The sequence below is a fragment of the Aplidium turbinatum genome, chromosome 4, assembly GCF_918807975.1.
Source record: "Aplidium turbinatum chromosome 4, kaAplTurb1.1, whole genome shotgun sequence".
In the NCBI taxonomy this organism is placed as follows: Eukaryota; Metazoa; Chordata; class Ascidiacea; order Aplousobranchia; family Polyclinidae; genus Aplidium; species Aplidium turbinatum.
In genome coordinates this window covers 42,424,392-42,449,841 of record NC_137475.1, presented here as the reverse complement: position 1 = coordinate 42,449,841, position 25,450 = coordinate 42,424,392, and the positions used below count along the sequence as shown (strand labels likewise).

At 38.5% G+C, this 25,450-nt stretch overlaps 1 protein-coding gene across 1 annotated transcript; it reads left to right on the top strand.

Moving 5' to 3' along the window:
* Nucleotides 1–2,913: 2,913 nt before the first annotated feature.
* Nucleotides 2,914–25,210, top strand: LOC145769194 (platelet glycoprotein 4-like). Its single transcript, XM_082580783.1, has 15 exons — nt 2,914–2,958; nt 5,786–5,920; nt 7,032–7,204; nt 7,675–7,825; nt 9,147–9,377; nt 10,447–10,541; nt 11,484–11,533; nt 15,297–15,366; nt 16,662–16,846; nt 18,478–18,599; nt 19,215–19,288; nt 20,617–20,712; nt 20,792–20,921; nt 21,622–21,701; nt 22,329–25,210. The coding sequence occupies exons 1-14, from the start codon at nt 2,914–2,916 to the stop codon at nt 21,679–21,681; spliced, it is 1,617 nt and encodes a 538-aa protein (XP_082436909.1). The 3' UTR covers nt 21,682–21,701; nt 22,329–25,210.
* Nucleotides 25,211–25,450: the final 240 nt, after the last annotated feature.

The window sequence follows — 25,450 nt, the reverse complement described above, 5'->3', positions numbered from 1 at the left end:
CGACTTTTGCTCATTTCACCAGCCAGCTCGTGTTCAGCTGAACGGTCATTTTCAACTTTGCGACGTGTCAAAACTTGGTTACGATCTACCATGACACAGAAACGACTAAATCATGCAATGGCACAACAAGGTTTTGAATTCGATCAACCTTCATGACCTCTCCAAGGACTTCGTTTTTAATTTGCCGGAGACTCGTTGCCGAGTGTTGGGACGTCTGCTGTCACTGACACAATGCTGACACTGACAATTAAAATATATACACATCGCATCAGACTTGTACGTTGTACCCACTGTATTAGTTCGTTTGTCAGAACAGACACCCTATCTTTCCAGCTCGCTTCGCTCGTTGCCCCTTTCTACCTTTCTTAGTAAATGTCCCCACCAATTTTAGAGAGTGATCGGCGCCCATGCTGATTACCACAAATGTCAAACAGCAGAAGTTGCAGCGAACTTTCATGCAACATATTTATGCAAATTCAACATTAAAGCAAGAATGTCAAGGATGTACCCTAAACGGTAGGATGCAAGATTTCTGGGGCCCATGTTACAAAATTTGTCTTTGCTATCAATTCTAATTCAACCCATACCGTACAATGCCTTTGGAATGGCGTTTGTAAATAATTTGCAACACATTTCTACGTATTTTTTTTATTGTGACGTGGCTAATCGGTTACATGTTTCCCAGCCAATCATTATGTGAGTAAATAGCTTCCATGCAACAAAGCATTATTAAATTTTTCAAATATAAAGACTAGAAAACAAATTTTCTGAACGTGTTAGAGTTCAGATAAACATCGAAAATTATATAAGTGTAAAAATTGGCTGCTCTGGGGAGCCGTTCGAAGTGAAGCTGTTTTGGCCTGAAAGAAGCAGTTAGAAGTAACTTTAGCCATTGATTTCACATGAATAGAGTCTCATCAATTCATTTGGCAGATGAATTGAAGTGATAAATCGCGAAATTATGACGTCATGATCGGAGTTCATTTTATTTTATGGCTGAAATAGCGCAAGAAAATCTCACTGAACCAGATTTGAGAATTCGTGAGAAAAGAGCTCTGGCATTGAATCAATTGTTAAAAACGGCTGATTTGCTGTCTGGGAACGTGTTTCTCATGCCAAACAAATAACAACCTTGTGAGATATTGTTGAGCGAAAATAAAACGTTTTCGAGCATTTTTTGACTTTGGTTGGCAGCTTGTTTTTGCCTTGCACTCGGGACCTTCTTGATCATAGGATCTTTTCCTGTTGGCAAACTTGTAAAAAGAAGCAATGATTGGATTAGTGCCATTACTGGTTTGTCACAATTTTCATTACTTCACTTTGGCAATGAACAGCTTTCTGGTCCGTGTTTTCCAATCACGAAGAAATCTTTAATGTTGAGATTATTGCTTTTTTCGTCGAAAGAAGCCACGGTGTCTATTTCTGAACTGATAATGACAGCGCACTTAATTAACAATCAATTAACTCAATATAATCGAATTCAATAACATTTAAAATTATTACAACACTGAGTCGATGGAATAGACATATTGCTGACACAATTAGAGGAAGAAAATCAGTCGCTTTTACATTTGTAGCGGACGTCGAATAGTCCAGAGCATTTCCTGATAACTAGCTGTAGGTATTGCAGCAACATCCGAGCACATCGGTGGTGGGGGTGATCCGAGCTTGATTTCTATAAGTATGAGTTTATTACAAAAACAAGTTCTCAAATCATCAAGGCGCATTAACTTATAAACGTTGCAACCAAAAAGAAGCCTAGCTAACCGGATGTGATGAACTTAATCACATCATGATTCGAAACTACGACTAATTACAACTAAACTGGTACCATGACTTTCAAGAAAAAGAAATCCGTGGTGAACTGACTGAAAAAAATGCACCACCCAATGACTGAGAAAAACAATACTGATTCTGGTTTAAGAGAAACCCAGTGTAACAGGAATGCTCCAAGCGATGCACCTAAGCGCAATACGGCATGCGGCAGATGCACAACGTTAAAAAGACATAAAACTACGTATATGTGTATCAAACTACCGATTGCAAGAATGCGCTCAAATTCTAGCTAGCGTTTTAAATTCCTCATAAACGACACAAATTCTTATAGCAGAACCGCAGGGACCAAAACGGCCTTCAGGTTTCGCAACGGCAATAAGACGCAAGGAAACATAAGAAAAGCCGCAGGAGCTACACATTCAACGTATGGAGATGTTGAATCAACGTAAGCAACTAATGATTTGCTGACTAAGTTTTGTAACCCGTAGCTAAAATTTATGGCAGACTATGACGCAAGTGTATTACTGCAGGTTCAAAATAATTTAACCTTTTAAATTCCTGTAACCTACCTTTGCAGACAACTGAGTCATTTATCATGTGTTGAGCATGCAATGACACCGCTGGCATAAAGAATCTTCCACACTTTTTCCACCTGCCGCTAGAAAACGCAACAGAGTTTTAAACAAATCGAGATGAAATGGAGCTAGAAAATGCGAGTCTCTCCAAACTGACATTAGAAAACGCATCAAGCAGGTAAAACATTATAAATACCAAAATGGCGGATAGCCTACGTAGCCGAATGGTGGTGATACGACGACAGAAGGCCGGGTGCTCCGTCAACGCCGTTCAAGAGCTATCGGCCGTGTCTTATAATAACTAGACACTCAATGACATGCTGAAGATGGACACGAAGATTGGCTTCCTTGCCTTCCCGTTCACTTAAATCTAAATCTTCATTAATCACTTTTTTCATATCCAGGCTTGCGCCTAGTCGTTGAAGATTTACATTAAGTGGACTGGAAGGCAAAGAAGCCGATCTTCGTGTCGACCTTGAGGCACGTATTTAAGAGTCATGCCAAAGACACAGCCACGTGCTCTTGAGCGGTGTCGAACCGGCGCTCTTTCGAGAGTCGTACAATGGTTCTCACCACTCGGCAGTGCGTCAACCTGTCCAGAAACTGGGTACGACGAAAAAAAAACAAAGCCAAAGAAAAAATGTCAAAAGTGAAGGTTATGGCTTGTAAATGGAATCGTTGAAACGTAAACTGAATTGTTTGAACAAAAATAAAGCTTTTGCAGAACCTTAGTATTCAAGTAAGCTAGTTCTCAATCTCGTACGTTATGTAAGTAACCCAGTAAATTGGTTAAAATACACTGTTACAGTTTTACTGCCTACATTGTATTTGCAATAAATGATTTTATGGTTTGCACACAAGTTGAACGTTTGTGTTAGGGCATTTAAACAATCGACTACTCACTTTTTATGATAGGTTTTAACTGGTACTTAAAAGTTTAATAAACATAGACAAAGTTTAATAGCTGTTTCGATTATTGCGGCGTAGGCTACTACAGTACAACGTGAAGCCTATCGTAAGTTTGCACAAGTGTGCCTACTTATTAGAAACAATTTTTTTTATGATGTACAAATAAACTACAAGTCAACACTTCACAACACAAATACATTACAACTTTTATTTTCAAAACTGCTTTAAAGTTGCATAAATACAATGCTTCTCTTTGTGTAATACTCGATTTGTGTTTCAAAGCAGATAGTATTGTGTGGTGTTCAGATTCTGGTTTGCATTGTTCCACTTTGAACGCTGAACTTTAAACGCAGGCTGTAGCCTACGTATAGTCGGAAAACATGGGAAAAAGTTAAAAAAATTATCAAAGTTCAATTTGAAATTGATTATTTGTATTTATAATTTCTTACTAGGTTTGCAAAGAAACAACTTTTTTGTGCATTGAGTTTTGAGTTATAGCCTTGGAACAACAAAAAATTTGACGAATTGAAATTCTCCTTGTAGAAATGAGACCTCGAAGAATTCTGTATCTGAAATGTATATGCTTTAAAATTAGTTGCAGATGCAGGTAGAACAAGAAGTGGAAAAAGTGAAACGGTCCGATACTTATGGAAGTTTTAGTTAAAGAAGCCCAAAATTAACCTCGGAAAAAATTCATGAAAGAAACTCGAAAAAAAAACAATTCTGTTTTCAATTATATTATCTTTAAATCAAAGATAGTTATTAGGCTACTCTCTAAACCCTTGACAGCCTGAGCACTTTTTGTAGTATTAATAGTATTTATTGTTTATATTATTTTTAAATGTTGATACGTTTAAAAACGTTTGACATTTATTTTATTTCAGGGATATCAAAAAATTACAACTTTGACCTCAATTTTATTTTGAAAAAAAAAAAGTTAGAAACTTTAAAGTGGAAGTCTAATTAAATCGGGAAAAATTCAGACAAACTTTGAAACAACGTTTTTGGATTTGGCGAAAGGTGAGGTATTATTTGGTTCTTGAATCTTTATCCTCGGACTGACAAAGCCTTGACAGGTTATTCTTAGTAGTTTTGCATACTTGTGGAGGATTTTGACGTCCTGACGCAGGGCCGGTTGCCGAGATTTACAGAGTAAAGTTTCCGATTGTTAAAGTGTTGTTGCCGGGGAATTATTCCACCCATTAGGTGCCGCTGAATGAAGAAATAGAATGCGTTGCTCAAGCGCACACTCCGAGAATGGAACCAGCGCCGCTTGATTTTGAAGTTTCTTCGTTCACGAATTTTTTTTTCGTTCACGAAGTCACACGCTATCTAACCTACCGAGCTATCGAGGCAAACAAGCTACTTGCCATCAAAGCGAGGAAGACTTTCTTCCACAGATTGCTACTGGAGGGGACAATTTTTAGATTTTATTTTTTTTTTGAAAATATTTAGATCATATGAGAAAGATTTATTTGCATGGTCTTTAACAGAGATCCATACTGTCCATAAATATGTGGGTCTTGCAACTGACAGATTACAAATACTGCTTTTAAACAAACTAAAAGATTTCAATCACTCTGCGTTCTGTTTACGAGCGCACAGTTCTAATCAAAGCACTCGGTTTTTATCATTTTCAGAGAACGATCATGCCGCTAAAAGCAAAACTCAATCTATTACACAAAACTACTTTGTTGTAACAAGATAAAGGGCCTGAAGTATATTATAGATGACACTAAAGTAAATCTGCTATAAAGAAACTAATAATGGAGGTTACAACCCCCCCCCCCCCCTTTGGCACGCGTGTGACGTCACGATATTGAGAATGATGCTTTCAGTCTAAAAAAAATTGCCTAATTTTAAACAAAATTGCATTGAAAGAGCGAGTTTTGCCAATACCAAACATTCAAAGATCTCAGCCAGGAATTAGCAACAAGAAAACACAGAGACTTAGCTTTATTTCCGAAAAATGCCGAAGAAAACATGATCTTATCCTTTTGCTATGCTACCGGACAGCACCATGTTACAGGAATATTCGTACCCACATTTTTGTTGAAAATGCTCTCAGAATGCACCAAATTCAAAGTAATTCTTCAAAATGCTTGTCAAAAAGGCAGCCATGAAGCTCACCAGGAGGCAATAGATCGGCTGCCCAACTGTAAATATTTGTTTTTTACTCAAAGCTAGGTGGCTTTTGCCGTTGCGTTGATTGACAGCTTGCGATAAAATGTTAAAAATTTGTGTGATTGAGCTTGAGCATCATGATCACAAACCAGCTCAGTGGCCGATGGGTTTCGCCTTTCGCTTTGCTGCTGGTAGATCTGAGATCGATTCCAGGTCGGGTCATACTAAAAACTTTCAAAACGGTACCAATTGTGTTCTTTTTGTATAACGCAGTAAGGATACGTCGGGTAATAATGTAATGACATTGTAAATCTGCCATAAAATCAAAAATGAGCCCTGTCGCTATAAGACCTTAGCAGTTGTAGAGCGACAATAAATAAACCATAACATTTTTGTTTCAGATGGGGAGCAAAAAATGTTGTTGTGGTGTTAAAGGGTCTTTGCTTACGGTTGGGGTAGTTGGTGCAATTCTTGTCATCCTCGGAGGAATATCTGTGGCAGTGTTTGACATTATTTTCCGGAATGTTCTTGTAAAGGTGGGTGATCATATTTTCGTGATTATGCAAACATTTACATTCAAAAAGCCATATCGTCATTTCCCTTGTGATGTGATCGGCTACAATGGAACTAAATGACACGATACGCTCTTCTACCAGAAAGTCTTTCAGGTGATAACCTGCACGTATTCCGACGTTTCGTCAATCAGACACGACTGTCTTCTTTAGGGGGGCTAGATCAAATAATGACGATCCATCTGGCATGGCAAAACACAGGATCGTATTGCTGTAAAACAACTAAACATTCAGAGCAACATGGTCCTGTATTACGGGTAAACTTTAGCTGACCCTGCCCCTTAAAGAAGTCAGTCATTTGATTGACAAAAAGTTAGAATATAAGCAAATCACCACCCGAAACAGTTTGTGATAGTTTAGCTCACTTCACACCAGAAGAACGTAGCTGCTCGGTGGCTGAGTGGTTATTGCCTTTGACTCTTGAGCTGGTAGTTCTGAAATCGATTCCAGGTCTGATCAAACCGAAGACTTCAAAAAACGGTACCAATTGTGTTCTTTCTTGCATAACGCAGTGAGAATAAATCGGGTATAATGTGGTGATATCGCAAAGCCGATATAAATTAAAAATCGAGCCATGTCGCTAAAAGACCTTAGCAGTCGTAAAGATACAATAAATAAAACCATAACATTATTACTATTACCAGAAGAATGTATCATGATCATTGAACTAAATGTCTGGTGAACAGCCTCATTTAATTTTTAACAACAGAGTTACGTTTGTATCAGCGTTTTAGGTGGTTCATCCTTGGCAAGTTTTCAGGGATCATAAAAATGGGTCGCATTTGGCCCTGACTTCCTTAAATAATTGCACAGGTTTTCGCATAGTTGTTTTTGCGAATCTCTACAACTCCTAAATAAGCCCACGTTTTCAACTTTGTATCTTTGTTGTACAGTAGGTATTTGGTGACTTTCGCACACACCAGTGAGAGCAAGCATAGGTAATTTTAAAAGTATGACATATCTTAATAAAGACACGTCGTTCATATGACATCAGTAAGAAAAAAATAAAAAGGATAAGTGATAAAAAGTCTCAGGTGTTGTTTGGTAGCAAAAATACGATGTTTTTATGTTTCAGGAAGGGACTATAAAAGAAGGAACGATCATGTATGATCAGTGGATTGAGGTAACAACACCAACTTATTTGTCTTATTATTTCTACAATGTCACAAATCCAGAAGAATTCCTGAATCAAGAACCGGGTAAATACGTTCCTCCAAATCTCCAAGAGCTCGGTCCATACACTTTCCGGTTAGTAAAGTATTAAATATCGGGTCAAAAAGCCACTTATTTTTGCATTGATTCAACGTTGGCAAACGTAAAATCAATGCAAAAATGACTGACTTGTTGGCTGGGTTTGAATGTACCAGAAAGAGACCACTCTCGATTTTAAATATCTAACAGGCAAAAGAAAAGCATTCTTTTTGCATCTAAAGGTTGTTATATGCGAACCCGTTCTTCTGCCATTTCTATCTTGTTTTTGTATTCTTTTTGTTGTGTTGATCAGGGATATGTGTTGATTGGTTGCTTCCAAGTTTTGCATTGCCTCTAACCTGTTACCTTGTTTGTTTTTTTACATTCACCCATAGTCTGCAGGCGTTGAATTACATGCTAAAAAGGACTGTCTTCTGTGCAAGGGATTATACTAGAACTAACTTAGCTCACAAGGTAGCACAAATAATTGCATTCAGTTAACAAACGTTTTCAACACGCTTTCACAGGCAATATCTTGCTAAGGATGAAGTTGAATTTTTGACCCATCTTGACCCCGAAGAAGTTTTTTACAGACAAAAGACGACTTTGTACTATGAACCTTCGCTGTCTAAAGGCAGCTTGGAGGACAATATTACAACCATCAATATCATTGGCGCAGTAAGAAATTTGTAATATTTATATAAGTTAATTCTTTTGACTTCAAAGGACGATTTCCCCAATTTGCAAGTGTCAAAAGGAACGATTACCAAGGGTTATTGAGCAATATTTGTTACCAGCAGGCCGATATTCCTTAATTGCCTGAGTGAAAATATTTAATAAAAATATTTATTATTGTTGACAAATAAAACCTAACAATCAAACGGCATTTAACATAATAACATGAAAATAAACTAAAAATTACAAACGTTTTCGGCCATACTCATTTTCGTAATTTTTAGTTCATTTTCATGTTACTATGCCGTCGGGTTGTTATGTTTTATTTGTCTATGGTTAAAAAAAATCACCTCTCTACCAAAATTGTATTATTTATTCTTGCTGTACAATTGCTAAGGTCTTTTTGTGACAGCTCTCTTTGTCAAATTTTTGTCAAACTTATGATGTCACTACATTGTTACCCTGCCCATCCTCGCTGCGTTATGTAAGACAGTCCTCCATCGATACCATGTTAAAGTCAAGTGGTCCGACCTGGAATCGAACTCAGACCTACCCACCAAACCATGACCAACACTCCTTGATGAAGATTATATGGCCCATAACCGTATTGCTTGTTGAAATAACTTACGTGTAGCAGCTGAACGTAATGCGTTGGAGAAGCAAAAACCCAGCTAGCAAATTTATTTTATTTTAACGTCGTTTCAACGGTTAATGAAGTTGAAACAATACAAAATAAAGAGCAACATGGCAGTAGCTAGGACTTGGAAATTTGAGCCAAAAGTTTAAAAAGAGAAGATTGCTGGTTGGTTTCTTGCAGAAGCGATTCGACCAGAATTGCATTGATCATGAACACGATCACCAGTTTTTCAACCAGCTCAGTGGTCGAGTGATTATTGTTTTCGGTTCTAGTGCTGGTAGGTCTGGGTTCGATTTCAGGTCGGGTTATAATAAATACTTTAAAAACGGTATCCATTGTGTTCTTCGGTGCATAAAGGTGTGAGGATAAGTCCAATAATAATGTGATGACATACAATTAAAATTTAGATATATGTCGCCAAAAGACCTTAGCAGTTTTAAAGCGACAATAAATAAGCCACAACCAGTTTTGCTCGAACTGAGTACGAATGGTAGAAGTGGAATGTACTACAGTTCCCAGAACTAAGCCATGAAATGAGGAAAAATTCAGACGAATATTTTATAGCTTCACTGACATTTCGTACTATGTGGAGATACGTATCTTCAGAGCAGGCAACACGATAACAAAACAAGGTTATGATGGAGATCTTCTTTGGTGTCATAATAGCAATTGTTATTTATGGTGCAGAGCGTTGTCAGAATTCTGGAATATCAACTGGAAAAACTTAATCGAACTATTTCAAGACCAATATACAGACAAATCAATCAGCTGTATACGAATACTGGCACAGAGCTGCTCTTTACACAATCTGTCAACGACCTTCTGTTTGGATTTGAGGATGCTTTGTATGAGAGAATAGTGGATCTATTTGCTGGTCTTGGCGTTATCATACCTCCAACTTTCGGGTTATTTACTACAGTAAGTACATATAGGCTACAATATTGTAGTTTCTATCTATCTTTAATAACAGTTTGAACCCAACTTGACCAGATTGCCATAATAAAGTACATACAATGATCCCTGGAAAAGATACCCATACACAATTTAAATTTTTTTTCTATTAGCTTACATAAGCTTATATCACCGGTTCGACACCGCTCAAGAGCATGCGGCTGTGTCTTGACAGGGCACTTAAAGGCATGCCTGAAGGTGGATACGAAGATTGGCTTCCTTGCCTTCCCGCCCACTTAATTTAAATCTTCAACCACAGTGTGTAAGCCTGGATACGACACAAAAAAAAGCTTATATAATACGGGAAGGGTATACCCATCACAGGCATGTGTTCTTCCCAGCGCTTTCCAAAGCAAACAATTTGAGCGTAGCTATTTAGAGGAGCAGCCGAGTACATTATTACCGTGAATGAGGGGTTCTCAAATCTTGGGTCGCCGCTTAAATTTGTGTCAGGATTAAATTTGGGCCACTAGCCTTTCATTCCAAGAGATTCGTAGGGGAACTACAAGGGAGGCAAGAGAACTTTCAATCATTTCAGCATAAAAAAAAAATTAGCCGCAGTAAAAACGACTTAAAACACTCCCCTAGACCCATTTCCTCAATGCAGAATGCTAAGTGGGAACGCAATTTACAGCAATTATTTAAAAAATTTTTTGAAAGCTCGACAGGGTGCATCCAATCTCCTTCTAATAGCAAAAATATGGTGAATGATTCTTGTCGCATAACCTTAATGTACCCTGTTTTAAACCCCTGCTTTCACTAACCTTGAGACTAACCAGAAACTCTAGCCTTAAATGGGTAGCTTATGTTGAAAGCTGAATAGGTTTTGTGAAGTCATCATTTTAATGGCAGCTACTTTACAACCATAGAAGAGGCATGCTACACATGTCATCACCAAAAAACTTTCAAAAGTTTTAAGTCCATTTGTTTGCTTTGCAAACTGAGTGTACTTTCAAATTTTAGCAATAAAACGTTTTCAAAGCCCACATAAACTTTAAGAGTTATTTTACGCTGTTTTACGAGGTATGTTTTACAGACAAACACATCGGCCGGTTGGTTCACCTACCAAGCATACACTGGATACAAACGACCGGATTTGATAAACATTTTGACTCGTTACGAAAACTTGACGTAAGCATGAATTGTTTCCTTGACCAGTATGAACCGGTTCTATCGGGATCTTAAACCACAGCTTTTGAGATTGTTTCATTAATCGGTTGCATCATGCGTCACAGTATCAACTGATCAACATACAGATGGAACTACAAAACGCGTCAATTGACGCATTTGCTTCCCAACAATTTCCCAGCTGTCACTATTTTCTGCCAAAATCTTTTTATAAGATTGTATTGCTATACACTCTATTTAAGCAAGAACTGACTCGTGTGAAAATAAACTTCTTTGCACTGTATTTAAGTCATCTCACATGGATGTGACTTTTGAGAAATCCATATTAAAATTCTGAGTTTCATCCTACAATATTTTTCCTAACTTAAGTAGTTATGCAGCCTATACACGACCATGAAGTATCAGGTAGATTTAATTGTCGAATGATTCATTTTGCAATAACAGAAACAATGAACATAGCTTTTCTGTTTATTCAGTATACTGTAGCCTATGACAAGGGGACTTTGAAAAGTGTTGATATGTGATTTGAATGATTGTCCCAAGAAATTCTTTGTCATTAAAGCAAGTATTTAAATTCAAACGTCGCATCAAGACATACTGTAGTTGAATATATAGCGTTGCAGTCAAAAACTCTGAGCTCCATCCAAGTATCCCATACATGTCCAATGACAGCGAAATGCTACTTCCGCCTGTTGCAATGTAACTTTAAGCTATGTCTGTAAAATGTAGCTCGTTTCGAAACTTTCCGAACATGCTTAACCAAAGGTCGAAACGAAGATTGGCTTCCTTGCATTCCCATTCACTTAATTTACAACTTCAGCCATCGGGTATGAGCCACAATACAAACAAGTGACATAATTAGCAAGGGTCTATTAAATGGGGCTTCACACTACGTGGTTAGACGTCATGCATTATGTACTTGGACGTTTTTTTATTGTTTTGCAGTAAACTGGATTATTGGAGCACAGAAGAATGCAACATGATCAACGGAACAGGTTAGTAGGCTACTACGTACTTTCAAATATGATAGTGATTGCACAGAAATAATTCACGTAATGTGCATCAAACAACCTATTAAAACAATTCATTTCTCTACCTTATAGACATTAGTTAGTTGTAATTCAATTGTCCGTAAATGTGTTTATTTGCTACATCAAAAAAGTGGGTAAGCTTTTTTGTGCCCTTTCCATTCGATTGAGGTTGATTTAAAGCAGAGGTGACGAACCTGCGGCCCGCGGGCCGCATGCGGCCCGTCAAAAAAATTTGTGCGGCCCGCAAAACAATTTGACAATCGCTCATGCATTAAAGACAAAAGACATCTCAAAGCTGTTTTGATGATGATGATGATGTTCGCCCTTTGTTTCCGAAGATGGTCAATGAGACTGAGATCAAACTTTTTTAGTGTGGGCTTTAGTCAGTGAAGGCTACATGAGTGCGGAGATGGCTGATGAGGCCTATCTGTGCGGTGAAGCTTCTACTGCAGGATGGACATTGGAAGGATGGTTGGCTAGGACCAGGGTTGTTTGATTTATGCCTTTACTGGTACACCTTTCTTTTGCTACAGGTCGAGGCTGACAGATGAAAATTCTAATGTGCACTTGAGAGTTGCCACATCGTCTGTTTGACTTAATATTGAACGCTCAGTCAAGCAAAAAAGTTTCCAAAAATCCCACTTAGCAAAACAAATTAATGCTTCAATGTTATTTTTCTATATTTTATGCTTCAATGCTACATTAGATAGCTTTAGCTGTACGATTCGCATTGGCTTTTGTTTGTGGTTTGAAAAAGAAATTTCATTAACTGATTTGTTGTTTCGGAGCATAATGGTCGAAACATTTCGTCAACTTGAGCAAAAAAGATAGAGCCAAACAAAAAAGAAATCATACTCATATGAAAGCAAACGCTTAAACTTGAAAATTAAACTTAGAAAAACAAACTATCTTCAGTGCAAATACTGTTGCTCTATCTTTTTTGCTCAAGTTAATTTGTTTTTATTTTTACTGTTGTATGTTTCGATTCTGCGTAAGATAATTTCAACTGTGTGGGTTTTATTACTTTCATTTGTCGTTTGCTACTTTTCATGAATAATATCTTGAGTCGCTTCTAAAAGATTTCATAGCAGGTTATGATTAAAAAGTTGTGTGGCCCGATAAGTCATGTGTAATTGACAAAGTGGCCTGCGACCGCAAAAAGGTTCGTCACCCCTGATTTAAAGTCACTAAACTTGAATGTAAAACAAAACTGCTTCATAAATCAATATAATACCAAAGTCTGCATTTTTATAAAAGAATCAAAGGGGGTTTAGGAAGTACTTTTGAACTCGTGCTCGGGATCTTCAAGGGTTTGGAAACCTTTATGGGGCTGGGATTAAATAAAAACACTCGATTCTTCTCTCTTTTTGCTGAAGTGAGCTTCCGAGAGAGAAAGCTGTTTTTTAGAAGGTATTTTTTAGAGGTGCCTGTTTTTTTAAGTGCATAATTATATTGACTTAATAATCATATAGTTTCATTAGTGTTATTTGAATTATTCTTTCTTTTCAAACAAGTTCAGTAATTGTACAAAGCCAGAGTAGAAAGCTTCTAGTGGACAATTTTGCTTTAGTGTTATCCCTCTGCAAATTATTTGTTTTGCCTCTTCTATTTGCGTCTCTGTAACAGTAGTCTATTATAACAAACCGCTAACCATGCCATTCTTGAGTGTTAAGTTTAAGCTGACAGGACAACAAATTTCATGCATGATAGAATTACTATTGGAAGAAACTTTCCTGACTTCGCTTGCCAGCCCCGCCCTGAAATTAAAAAACAGATATTCGACAAAATAAACACAGCTTATTTTAATTAAAACAGGCATGCTTTGATAATACGCACATTGTCATTAAAGACTGTTGGCGTTAGAAGGAAATCACGTACAAAATAATTCAATATTAAATGTCTGAAATTAACACTTAAATTTTAGTGAATACTTGAGACGTCTAATTGGAGGCTTTTGAAAATTTGGTTCGTCTTTGAGGATTTTTAGAAAATCATTGCATGAAACCACTCTCTCGTCACAAAAACGTTTACCAAAACCACTTGCTTTTGTATGCTTTATTGTGATTGTGTATAGACCAATACAACTTTGTAATTTACATGATCATCCTGATTTGAAGTGGCGTATTGCGCTTGAAAGCTATGAACATGCGCATGAATAGAATGAGAAGTGCGACCCGACCTAGAATCGGACAAAACTTACCTGTGCTTTGTTATCTTTAAGCTTAAGACAAAGATTCTTTGCTTTTAATTGATAGGTCCAGGTTCGATTGTAGGTTAATGATTTGCGAAAAGTTTCGCAATAATCATTCCGGTTGTGTGAAGAGAGGGGCGTTCTTCCCGGCTATCAGCACAAGGCTGAGCACTCGCTAGTACAGCGAGCAGCTGCGATTCGCTAACCATAACGGTGTAGCTTCCACACAAGCCATTCAGACTTTCCAATCAACGATATGTTTCTCGGCAGCCGATTTGTAGCAAGAATTGACAGCGATAGACACCGTTATGGTTAGCGAATCGCAGCTGCTCGCTGTACTATAGCGAGTGCTCAGCCTTGTGCTGATAGCCGGGAAGAACGCCCCTCTCTTCACATGTCCTCTGCCCTGGCGCCTGCTGGTTTTGTTGGCTCTTTCTTTGTTTCCACAAAGATAAGAGTTAAACTGACTCTGTGCCTCTGGTTTCGATCGCTAGCCTCCCCGACCCAGCTGGGCGCTGCCTCAACGTCTGGCCAGTGCACATCCGTGCTCGCCGAATGAAAGCTTACTCTTCTCCAGTGAGTATTAATTACACTCCCACCTATATATATATTTTTTTGATTACAGTATATTGATTCATCGAGCCTCTGCTCCACATTTTTATTGAATATTCGTCTGCCACGAGAGCCAAATTATCCTTAAATGGTTCGACTCTCTTCCTCGTGGGAGACCCCAATTTTATCCGCTCTGCCTACTGGCAGACCGGGTATAAGAGTCAAAGTACCTGCGCGAGGACGCGTGAAGGAGACGTGGGCGCTGCCCGGCGGTCAATTACTGCCGGTTCCAGCGTCCACACGCGACGGGTCGCCCGGTCCGTCGCAGGGCTTCTTTCTGGGCTATGCAGAAAGAGCCTGTCTCCCTGGCCCGCTCCGCCATTCTAAATTTGCGGACGGGCCATATAGTGTTTCGATCCACACTCTCCCTCCACAGGTACCTCGACTCCCCAGCCTGGGCCCTCGCGACCTAAACTGGTGGACTTAACCCTCCGGGTGCATCGTCACCCCATAAATCACGCCGCTCCCCGCCGCCGCGGGGTGTGGCAGGCCGGTTTCCTAAAGTCTTCGACCTGGCTATGTTTGTTTGTACTCTCTCACCGTGTCAATCTTTTGTACCGTGAGCTACTGATGCGAATAAAACAGTTCAACACTAGTGGTGCGATACTGACGAGCCCAGCCTCATGGGCGAAACACGGTGTCTATCGCTGTCAATTCTTGCTACAAATCGGCTGCCGAGAAACAAATCATTCCGGTTGTTGTATCATCGCAGATATGATGCAAAATATAAAAACTGTAGTCGGTAAAAGACCTTACCGGTTACAGAGCGACAAGAAATTTAAAGATAGCCAAACTTAAGTGACAGATCATGATAAAAATTAACACTAACCAGCAGTTGGATATACTAAAGTCCATTGACTTAACTTATCACGGGAAGCTGGGTATGGTTGTCTTAAATAGCCTAATCATTGCGTTTTCCTACAGATGGTACTACCACCCCTCCGTTCATGAAAAAGGAAGATAGAGTATATTTTTTCATTGATGATGTTTGCAGGTGAGATTAAAGAGTCAGATTTAATATTTATTGGAGTATTTTTTTTACAAAGTAACATGCTAAGACAAATTAGATTATGCAAGATTTTAAATTTTCTCACGGCCACGCCCACTAATAATTGAAAAGAATTTTGTGCTAAGAATGTCCTCTCAAAGTGAACTAAAATAGCTTAGATATATTAAAACCGAAATACTGTAGCCTACTAACACAGTAAAAAAGAAACATTAAATTTTTGATTGTTTATTCACTTCATGCTTTGCAAAATTTTCACTTTCTAAAGATAGTTGACTCCAATTATTTTATTCTATAATGTTGTATTAAAAAGTGAACAAGACTCTCTATAACCTACGATATGTTACGCAATAGTACAACACATGATCATGAACGACCAACTAATGAGCCAGCTATATGGCACAGTAACGCATATTCGTCCGTTTGAAAAAAAATTGGAAACAAACTGTAAAAGCTAAATCTTCAACTTCATCAATCGAAAGAGTTGTTGGCTTTTTGCTGCTTGACGAAGTTGCACAAGACAGATTACCGCGGATAGAATAATAAATCATTGGATAAGACCAAGTCAAGTTAATCTATTGCTTCAATAGCGCCACGTATAAACAAACAAGTAGAGAAAATGTAAAGTAAAAACAATGCATTGTAAGTTACAGCTGTTGCTTAGATTATGGCGCAATTAGAATGGTAGCGAAAGATCATAAACGATCATCTAGTATTCTAGTCAGTCACCACCCATAACAATAAATTTCACTACACATTCATACACACTGGTGTGCAGAGGTAGACATACTACTTCATTAAATAAAAAGGTTTAGCCACTGATATTAAAAAACAGCTGCTGTTAGTTTAAATCTCCATCCTCAGACTGAAAAAGCCGATAAAGATTCAAACCAGCAATAAAATACTTCAAATTGTCAGATCTGGTCACATTATGCCAGAACATGTCACCTGCAATGTAGTTCGTAATTTGAGTTTGTAACTATTTAGACCAAATATGTTCAATGTAATGATACAGAGACTCATATTTTCTATTCCGGCTTCTCGGTGTTAGGCTACCTAGAATTGCACGTTAGCCTATACAGTAAGTTTTAATTTTATAAACCCACCTCTGGACCGAACGATTTTAGGCTTATTAAGCGGTGAGCCCATTAAGCGGGATGCATTTCTGCCAATCCTATGAATAGAAGCAATGCCGGACCGGACCACGATAGGCTTTATAACCGGGTGGGCCCATTAACCGTGGGCTTAATAACCGTGGACTACTAAATCCATCCACTGTTTAGATCTCTTTATGCCACTTATCAAGAGGAGGTGGAAGTAAAACGTGTTCCGGGTTGGAGTTACTCCGTTCCTCCTGAAGTGTTTCAAGCTCCCACCATAAACCTTGATAATGAATGTTTTTGTGCCTATCCAGATCAACCACTGTGCCAACACAGTGGAGCTATCCTAATTGAATCATGCTCAGCAGGTTTGTCTTGTACCAACCCAGGCAACAAAATCCATCATTTGTAGCTTGGTTTGGTTTTGAATCTTTATCCTCAGACTGACAAAACCTTGATAGGTTATTCCTGGTAGTTTCGCATACTTGTAGAGGTTCTTGACGCAGGACCGGTTACCGAGATTGATAGAGTGAAGTTTCCGTTTGTTGAAATATTTTTGCCAGAGAACTATTCCATTCACTAGATGCCGCTGAATGGAAAGCAGTCCTGAAATGCGTTGCTCAAGCGCACAACCCGAGAGTCGAACCCGCGCCGCGTGATCTTTGAATCGGGCGCTTAACCACTGAGCTAACGGGCGGATGATTCAACGTCTGCAGACGTTGAATCAACGAATAAAAATAATAGATTTTGTTGTGAAGATTCAATGGGTAGAGCAGTGGTTCCCAACCTTTTTTTGGCTGTTACCCTAATCTCCACCCTGAAGTGAGCCAATTACCCCCACGATCAATTTTCAAAAACAAAAATGTTTATTGCTATGTATTTCAAAGGGCTAACTATGACAATCAAAATGCAATGCAATACTGAATACAAGATAACAATGCGTGGTAAACATTCAATGCGAAGGTCAGGCCTGGACTTCAGGCGCCAGCTTTGTGATCCTGGGCTTTGTGGTAGGCTACTGAGGACAATTCTTGTGTCGCTTTCGACATCCTGGCGATTGCGATTCTTTGTCTTCCTTCCCAAGACAGTTAAAAATCCTTGTTCACAGCGATACGTTGTTGAAAAAGATGTCAGGATATTTAATGCCCGTGTTCTTGCCTTGAATTCTTGCCTTGAATTAAAAGATTGCCTTTGTTCGATTCACCAAAGATATCAGCCAGGTAGCACAGCTGGGAAATCCACTGTTGGTTAGAGAAGTATTCAGTCAAGTCGGACTTCTTTTCTATCAGAAAAACATGGACAGCCTCACCAAGTTCGACCAGGCGGGTTATCCTTTGCCATGAGACAGCCATCGTACTTCTGTGTGGTACAGTAATACTTCGTATATTTCTCCCATCTTCTTGCACAGTTCCTTGTAAAGACGACTGTTCCATTCCTTCGCGTTTATAAAGTTTACAACCTCCGGTCTCGTTACCCGCCGAAAACAGGCAAATTAACCCCCGGGGGTAATTTACCCCCAGGTTGGGAAACACTGGGGTAGAGAGATCATGTAAAGAAATCTTGTTTTTTAATTAATTTGAACATATATTTCACAAAATTAAAATGCCGTTTTTCTTCATCTTTAATGTTCATGTTGTTGCATGAAAAAAGGTTACGAGTTGTTTCAATAGTTGTGTGAATGCAGTGAAGCTTTCGGTGCTGCAGACATGCAGTTTTTGCTTCTCATTTGAAACTCAAATTTAAGTCCAGATATTCTGTATTTTGTTATTACCTAACTGTAGAGGAAAATTATGAGATAGCGCAGCGGATGGGATGGCGCAGCGGATGAGAACTTTATCTTCTCATCCCCCGATGCTTGAATCAAGTATGGGACTCACCTTTACCTAGAGGAAAATTGAGCTTCATAATTGTATGACTCATCCAGTCTCACCAATGACTCCAAAACCATGATTATTACTGATTACTGAACATCTAATTCCAGAATTATTGTGTTTGGCAGGGGCACCGATTCTAGTTAGCTCTCCCCACTTCTTACACGGTGATGGGTTTTGGTTTAACCATACTACTGGCTTGTCCGAGCCTACTATCGAAGAACATGGAGCCAACTTGGTTTATGAACCGGTACGTTGAAGTTTCTAGCAAGCAGCCTCTATGGTATATATTTCTGATATTTCGTCACGTTTAGACTGTGACAACGTCTAAGTAGGCTACACGATCTCAAATACGACACATCCTAAATTCGATTTCTAAAAATTCGACTAATTTATAAAATCGAAATAAAAATAAAAATGTTGGGCGCTTAAAATTAAAAAAAAAACTGCACCTTACACCTTTAATGGGAAGATATGAGCAATCCAAATTAAAGTAACAGTGAGTTCAATATAAGTTCGCACACATCACTAAGCAGGGCAGATCCAGTAAGTAGCTAAAGGAGGAAATCATTTCAATAAAACACAATGATGTGTAAGTCTACATTAATCCGATCTTGCAAATACACCGTGAATGCAAATACTTGTTTATGTTTTAGGGGAGGCGATTGTTCCAATCCCCCCTCCCCCCGGATCTGCTACTGCGTCTAGGCTATATCAAATCAGTTCTTTAGGCAACCGACTGACCAACAAGTGTGCAGGAGCTTGTGTTGATATAGGCTTATGCTTAATCATGATGGTGCTCAGCTGTTGAGGTTTTAGTTTTCAAAGAGCATTTGCAAAATTAAATCTGTTTACCTTCATTTAGAACACAGGTACTGCGATCAAGGTAGACAAAAGATTACAAATCAGCATTCTCTTGTTCAACAATCCAAATATTGAGTGAGTTGTCTTATTCGTAAGGCTAGAGTTTTGAACTTGTGTCGTCAATAAACGTTTGACTGTTTTTTTTTCGATTATTTTTTTATGTAGAGCGCTATGTCTTGCAAAACATAAGTATCACTTGCAAGTTGCAAGATCAAGCGGCGCTGGTTCGACCCTTGGGGTGTACGCGTGAGCAACAAATTTTAAGGGCCGTTTTTTCATTCAGCGGCACCTAACGGATGGAATAATTCCCCGGCAACAATACTTCAACAATCGGAAACTTCACTCTGTCAATATCGGTGACCGAGCCTGCGTCAGTGATTCAAAGCCTCTACAAGTATGCGAAAGATTAAGCTCTCAAAGAAGCTTTTTCAGTCGAAGAAAAAGATTAAATTAAATTAAACCAACCACATGTTGTCAATAGGCCTGTGGCAGCTACTCTACCTCTTATCATGTAGGCCTACGTTGATCTTCCTCTCATACATATCCATCTTCTGCTTTTTCCTCTATTTCACCATAACTTATAACCCTGTTGTAACAAAATGAAAAAAATTATCATTTTTCTTTGCTATTCCTTAAAACCTCTGATCACATCTTTTAGCAATGCCAAAGACTGTTTCCGATTCGTTAATGCCGTTTTCTTTTGTTTCAATTAAACATCTTTCATCCACAATTTGTCGTTCGGGTGATAAATGTGTGGTGATAAACATGCATTGATAAAGATGGCAAAGCTAGACCTACTCGTTTCACGAATCTGTGCTTCAAGTTCTTTGATTTATTTAGCGTTAATTTTACAATTGGGTTGCATAGCTTTACACTTTAATATTCCGTACAAGCTACACTTGCATGAAAATAACAATGCCAACCCGATTTGAAAATATTTATGTTCCGTAGACCTGCACAGAGGAACAATAAGTCCATATAGCATATCTACAGTATTGACAAGGCCGTCTAGGAGTTTCTTTAGGAACCGCGTCCGAGATCACTTTAACGACTCGGAATTTTTTTCATGGGTTTTTTTGGGGGGCCTAAGTACGAAGAAAACATATCGTGTTTTGAGTTCCATTGTTTTCTTTAGAGGCTTCTTGTTTTGGGGGGCCAGCGTTTTTCATTCGTACCTTTCTCAAATTGTTCTCTCAACGGCCCTGTCAAGGTAGATTGCCACATAACTATTTTCCAGCTATTTTAGTCTAAATCTTCAGAGCCTTCCTCTCAGCTCGTTTTTTTCATGAGCTTTTAATGGGTATAGTCTGCACCCTGCTATAAACATTATAACTTATATTGCAAACATTTGGCGTTGGCCGTTAGGTTACAAAAGTTTACTGATTCCATTTTGTCATTCACAGCATTCTGAAGGACATTGAACAGGACATCGCTTTTCCGGTGGTTTGGTTGAATGAAAGTGCTGTTTTAGGCGAATCTGATGCTGATCTTTTATACAGGTAAAAAATTCAATTCTTATAGATTACTTTTTTTATAAAATTATTAATTAAAATTATAATTATTTTTTTCTATTTCCAGTCTTCTTGTCAAGCCTGCCGAGACTTTCGCCACTGTTCAAATCGTGTTTTGCGTCGTCGGAGCGTTTATTCTCCTTACAGCAGCACTTTCTGCTTATAGGTTAACACGAAAGCATGAATCGTCATCAAAGGTGAGTTAATATAAATTAACTTTCATGTAATTCCATCATAATTTATTGCAAAGGAAATCAGAGCAAGTGGCAGGTGAAGCAAAAACAATGAGACATGAAAATGATCAACTTTGGAATTATTTGAAGCTTTGCTTCATTTTGTTAATTCAACAATCGAGGGTTGGAACTTGGAAGCAATGAGGCGCAAGCGTACTTCGTACGTAGGCTACTATTAACAATGCAATTTTATATGTGTTCGTACTTTTAGCAGCGATTGATGCGGTGTATCGATATCACATCATTACAACTGGTTTAAAAAGTTTCATTCCATTTTATTAGAAATTTACTGACAGCAATTTCAATTTAAAACAAGTCTTGTTCGTGTAATCGTGTAACTTAGGCTACCATAGCCTACCGCCCTACACCAATAAACTAACCAATAAAGATTTAAAATTTCTTCCTCTTGGTCGTACATAGCTTTGTGCACGGGAGTTCAAGGTTTAAATTAAGTGAGGAGAAGCCAAGGTAGTCAATACGTGTGTTCGTCTTCAAGAATGCGATTGTGTATTTGACCAAAAAGAGCTACCTGCTCTGGACTGGTGTCGAACCAATCACCTTCCGAGTATGGTGCGTAGGTTTTTTTTCAACCGACGCTTTTCATCAGTAAAAGAACCCGGACATTAAATAAAGCTTTTAAATTGTTTTTCAACTTGTATTTCAGTTTGAAGTAAGCGAAGCGCCATTGTCGAAACAAAGTTATGTCAACTCTGCCACATTTTGAAACCTCTATCCAGCCTTCAGGTGGGTTGGTATACATCTTAGTTGTCAAAATTTAAGCTCAAGTTCAATCGTCTGTCATTCTGACGAATGTAACTTTTTTTCCTAAGCTGGAAATTTGATAGACGAAAAGGGTGAATTTACTTTTCTGATCTTATGATCACGTGCAAGTGCAAACGTTATTGCATGATAGGCTACAAAAAAGCAATTAGAAATTTTACAATCGTTAAAATGCCTATTTTAAAGTTACATAAGCAAAAGAGCAAATATTTTATCAACTAAATTTATTTTACAAGTTTGTGGCCTAGTCTCTTAATAGTTTTTGTACAGGAGACGTGGTTGTAAATGTTTCCCCGTTGTAATAAGCATCTCATAAAACAAATAAATGCACTTCAACTAAATACATTTTGGAAAACTTTGCTGTTTATTTCCAACTGAAACCTAACAGCGGATAGGCCGGGCCTACCTAAAATTACTCGAACTCAATTTCTTGTTACCAAATGATGTTTAAATCAACAATGTAACCATTAGTTTTGACAAAATGTCCTTTTTTGATGTAGTTTTGACATCAGCTTCTAGGTTTAGTTTTGGAGTAAAGATTATAACTTAGTTTTGTTAGGCCTAACCGTTGAGACTATGTATCTGTTGCAGATGATACGACAATGCATCGGCGCGGAGTCCTCTTCATTTCCTTTGACCTCACTGGCTAAAGCCGCAACTTCAATATCAGCTGAAGAACTTTGTTGTGAAACAAGGATACATCACAATTTTAAATCAACATTTTGGAAATTTTTAAACAGTGCACAATGCACTAAATAAATGCACTTTCGAAAACCTTCAAAGTCGAGCAGCATCACGATTTCTAACACTGCTTCTTTTTTTAAACAAGAATTGTTTGCTTAATTTTGACAATCTTCACTCTCGGACTGATCTTCTTTGAGAGCTTATTCTTGGCAGTTTCAATTCACATAGGCAACTTGTAATGGCTTTACTGCAACCATCGAGACAGGTCCGGTCACCAAGATGGACAAAGTGAAGTTTCAGCTTGTTGTTGAAGTGTTCTCTGTGAAATATTCCATCGACTAAACAAGGTGAATAGTGAATAGCCTCTGACTACATGGAACTGATGGAAGGGATAGTAACTGTTCACAAATAACGTCTTGTAACTTCACAAGCGTAAGATAATAGATGCAGGCTATAATCAGGGGCGCCGGAACGATTTTTGACCGGGGGGGCAAGATTACGAAAAAAGGGCACTTTTGTTTACTAAAAGGCCAATTTTTTTTCAAGTTTTAAGATAAGACATAGCGATAATGCTAATCTATCAGCTCACTATGTATTGAGTAATGATAGCCTACAAGTGTCCGGTATACAAAGAAGGGCATCATGCTATTTTATAATGATGTAACCTACTGTCAAGCCTTAAAGCAGCCTGCGGCCATGGCCGCTAAGTAGTGCTTGAATGAACCGCCGGTGCTACCTCCTCAATCGGCCAAGTTTGGCCGCCGGTCTCTCCTAGCCAATTATTTAATTTCGCAATACAATGATCGTGGATTAACTGTCGAAAACATGCAGTATCAAAGAGTGACGCAAAGTTAGATCAGCGCGTCATAATCGCCACTGTTGCATTGTGTGGGGAATATTTGTTATTGATAGAATATCCATCTGCGATCGCCAGCGCTGTAAGTCTTGTTTGTAATTCCCGACAATTATTTTAACAAAGTCTTAATCCGAATTGCTAATTTACATCGGCTGGCAATATTGTCGTTTTTATGTCGATTCGATGTTGTCGGACATTGAACCGTTGTTAAAAAGGAGAACAAAGTTAGTTGACATCAATGGGAAAACATTTTTTGATCATATTTTGCAAAAATTATGCTTCTTTTAGTAATGTACATCATTGAAATAGCTAAAACCGCAATTGCTAAGGCGACAGGATCAGATGTCAGTAGATGAAACAGAAAAAATATTTCGCACTTGCTAGTGCATCGTCAGTTCTGATAAAGGGCAGTTAAAGCCTACAAGTAATGTTTTAATCATTAATCAGCCACATTGGAGACACTCGTGCGAGTGTCGTTTGAATAGTAGGCTACTGAATTACAATCCCGATAAAGCAGTTATTGCGTGGTGCAGCGATTCTATTGTAGGACGTCGCCCAGGCCCAGACTTCAACAACGTTAAGTGATCATTTTAGCATTGTTGCAAGTTTAATTCTGTTTACTTGTGCTATCGTTATTTTTATTTTGTATTTTGGCCTCCAAGCACGCAAATTTGGCTGCCGAGAATGAGCTCCCGTTAGGCCACGATGGCTGTCGAAAAAAAAACGAGTTTTAAGACCTGTACTGTGTTGCAAAATTTTGTGCCGTAAATATTATTTTGAGGCAAAAATGAAAGATTATAATTAGGCTAAAAGCGAATAGCAGAAATTGTTATATTGCAAAATGTGCAGTAGCTTACATGACTTTAAAAGGGCACCATTGCCCCCCTGCCCCTCCATCTGCAGAAAATTTGAGGGCAGCTGCCCCCCCGCTTCCGGCGCCCCTGGCTATAATTGTTTGTGCTTGAGCTACCTTGAATAGCTGACTGGAATTTCAGCTGTTGATAGGAAAGTACCAAGCGTCGCTGTTTTATGGGAAACCTCTAACGATATAGTGTTAGCAAACAAGAGAATTATTGCTCCATAACTCATAAAAAAAGTCATAAAACGATCTCACACAAAAGCTTTAGCAAACCATATAACAACCGTTACCGTAGTACTTTGAAGTTTATCGCTTTCCAAAGAGGCATCCAATGCGTCCTATTGCAAACAAACGTCAATTTATTGCACATTTACTGTTTTATTACGTGCACTGTTTTGACAGCTTAAAATAACAGAATCTGTATTCTTCCCAGACGTTGAATCAATGTAATACGCGTTGATTTCCAAGCCGAGCAGCCTACCACACTCGAGCTATGTTTTAAGCTAAAAGTTGTAAAATATACTGTTTTTAAAGTTTATTTTTGCTATGGTCGGTGTATCTTGCGCGTTCAAATTATAAAAATGTTTTGCGCTTTGTTATTGAATTGTCGGGATGATATCAGCAACACCCGCTTCCGTCAGTTCCGCAACCCCCAAAAACTTAACAATTTTACGTTGATGCAACGTTTCCAATAAGCGAAATAATTTCCCAGGCAGAAAAATCCGTCATTTTTACATTGATTTAACGTTTGCAAATTTTGAATCCATATAAAAATGACAAATTTTTCAGTTGGGTCCCAGTACCTGAGCGCGCGTCACATGGCATTTCATCATGACAAGTATGTGGCTGAACAGTGAATGCGCCAGCACGAAGGGACAGTGGGAAACATATGCCCAGAGCACGCGGCTATGCCTTGCAAGACACTGGCACGCTTGAGGGTGAACAAGTACATTCGCTTCCGACCACAAGATTGGCGTATTTTATTTGTGGCCGCTTTAAAACTGTTTGGGGTGATTTGATGACGTATGTTTTATTTTCCTACTGTATCTTTAAATCTCCACATTACAGGTATTACTCGAATTTTCCTCTACGGGAGACCTTGTTTGGTTACGCTTTAAAAGCCTAAGGTATGAGCTGACCTGGAATCGAGTCGGACCTAATAGATGCACAGGGTTGCCATGGGAGAAAATTAGACTACATTTTCAAGACTCACCCAAGCTAACAACAATTTTCACCTTGTAAAAGAAAGAAACTTTTCCCAAGATTGATTTTTGTTGCACTTGCGGTTGGTTGTGAGCATCCTCGGTTACTTGG

Bases quoted from the DNA above. Each gene is read 5' to 3' on its own strand.
- LOC145769194 (XM_082580783.1), top strand. From the start codon at position 2,914: ATGGTTCTCACCACTCGGCAGTGCGTCAACCTGTCCAGAAACTGG. The intron at 5,921-7,031 runs GTGGGTGATCAT...TTTATGTTTCAG, and splicing joins TCCGGAATGTTCTTGTAAAG to GAAGGGACTATAAAAGAAGG. The intron at 7,205-7,674 runs GTTAGTAAAGTA...ACGCTTTCACAG, and splicing joins CTCGGTCCATACACTTTCCG to GCAATATCTTGCTAAGGATG.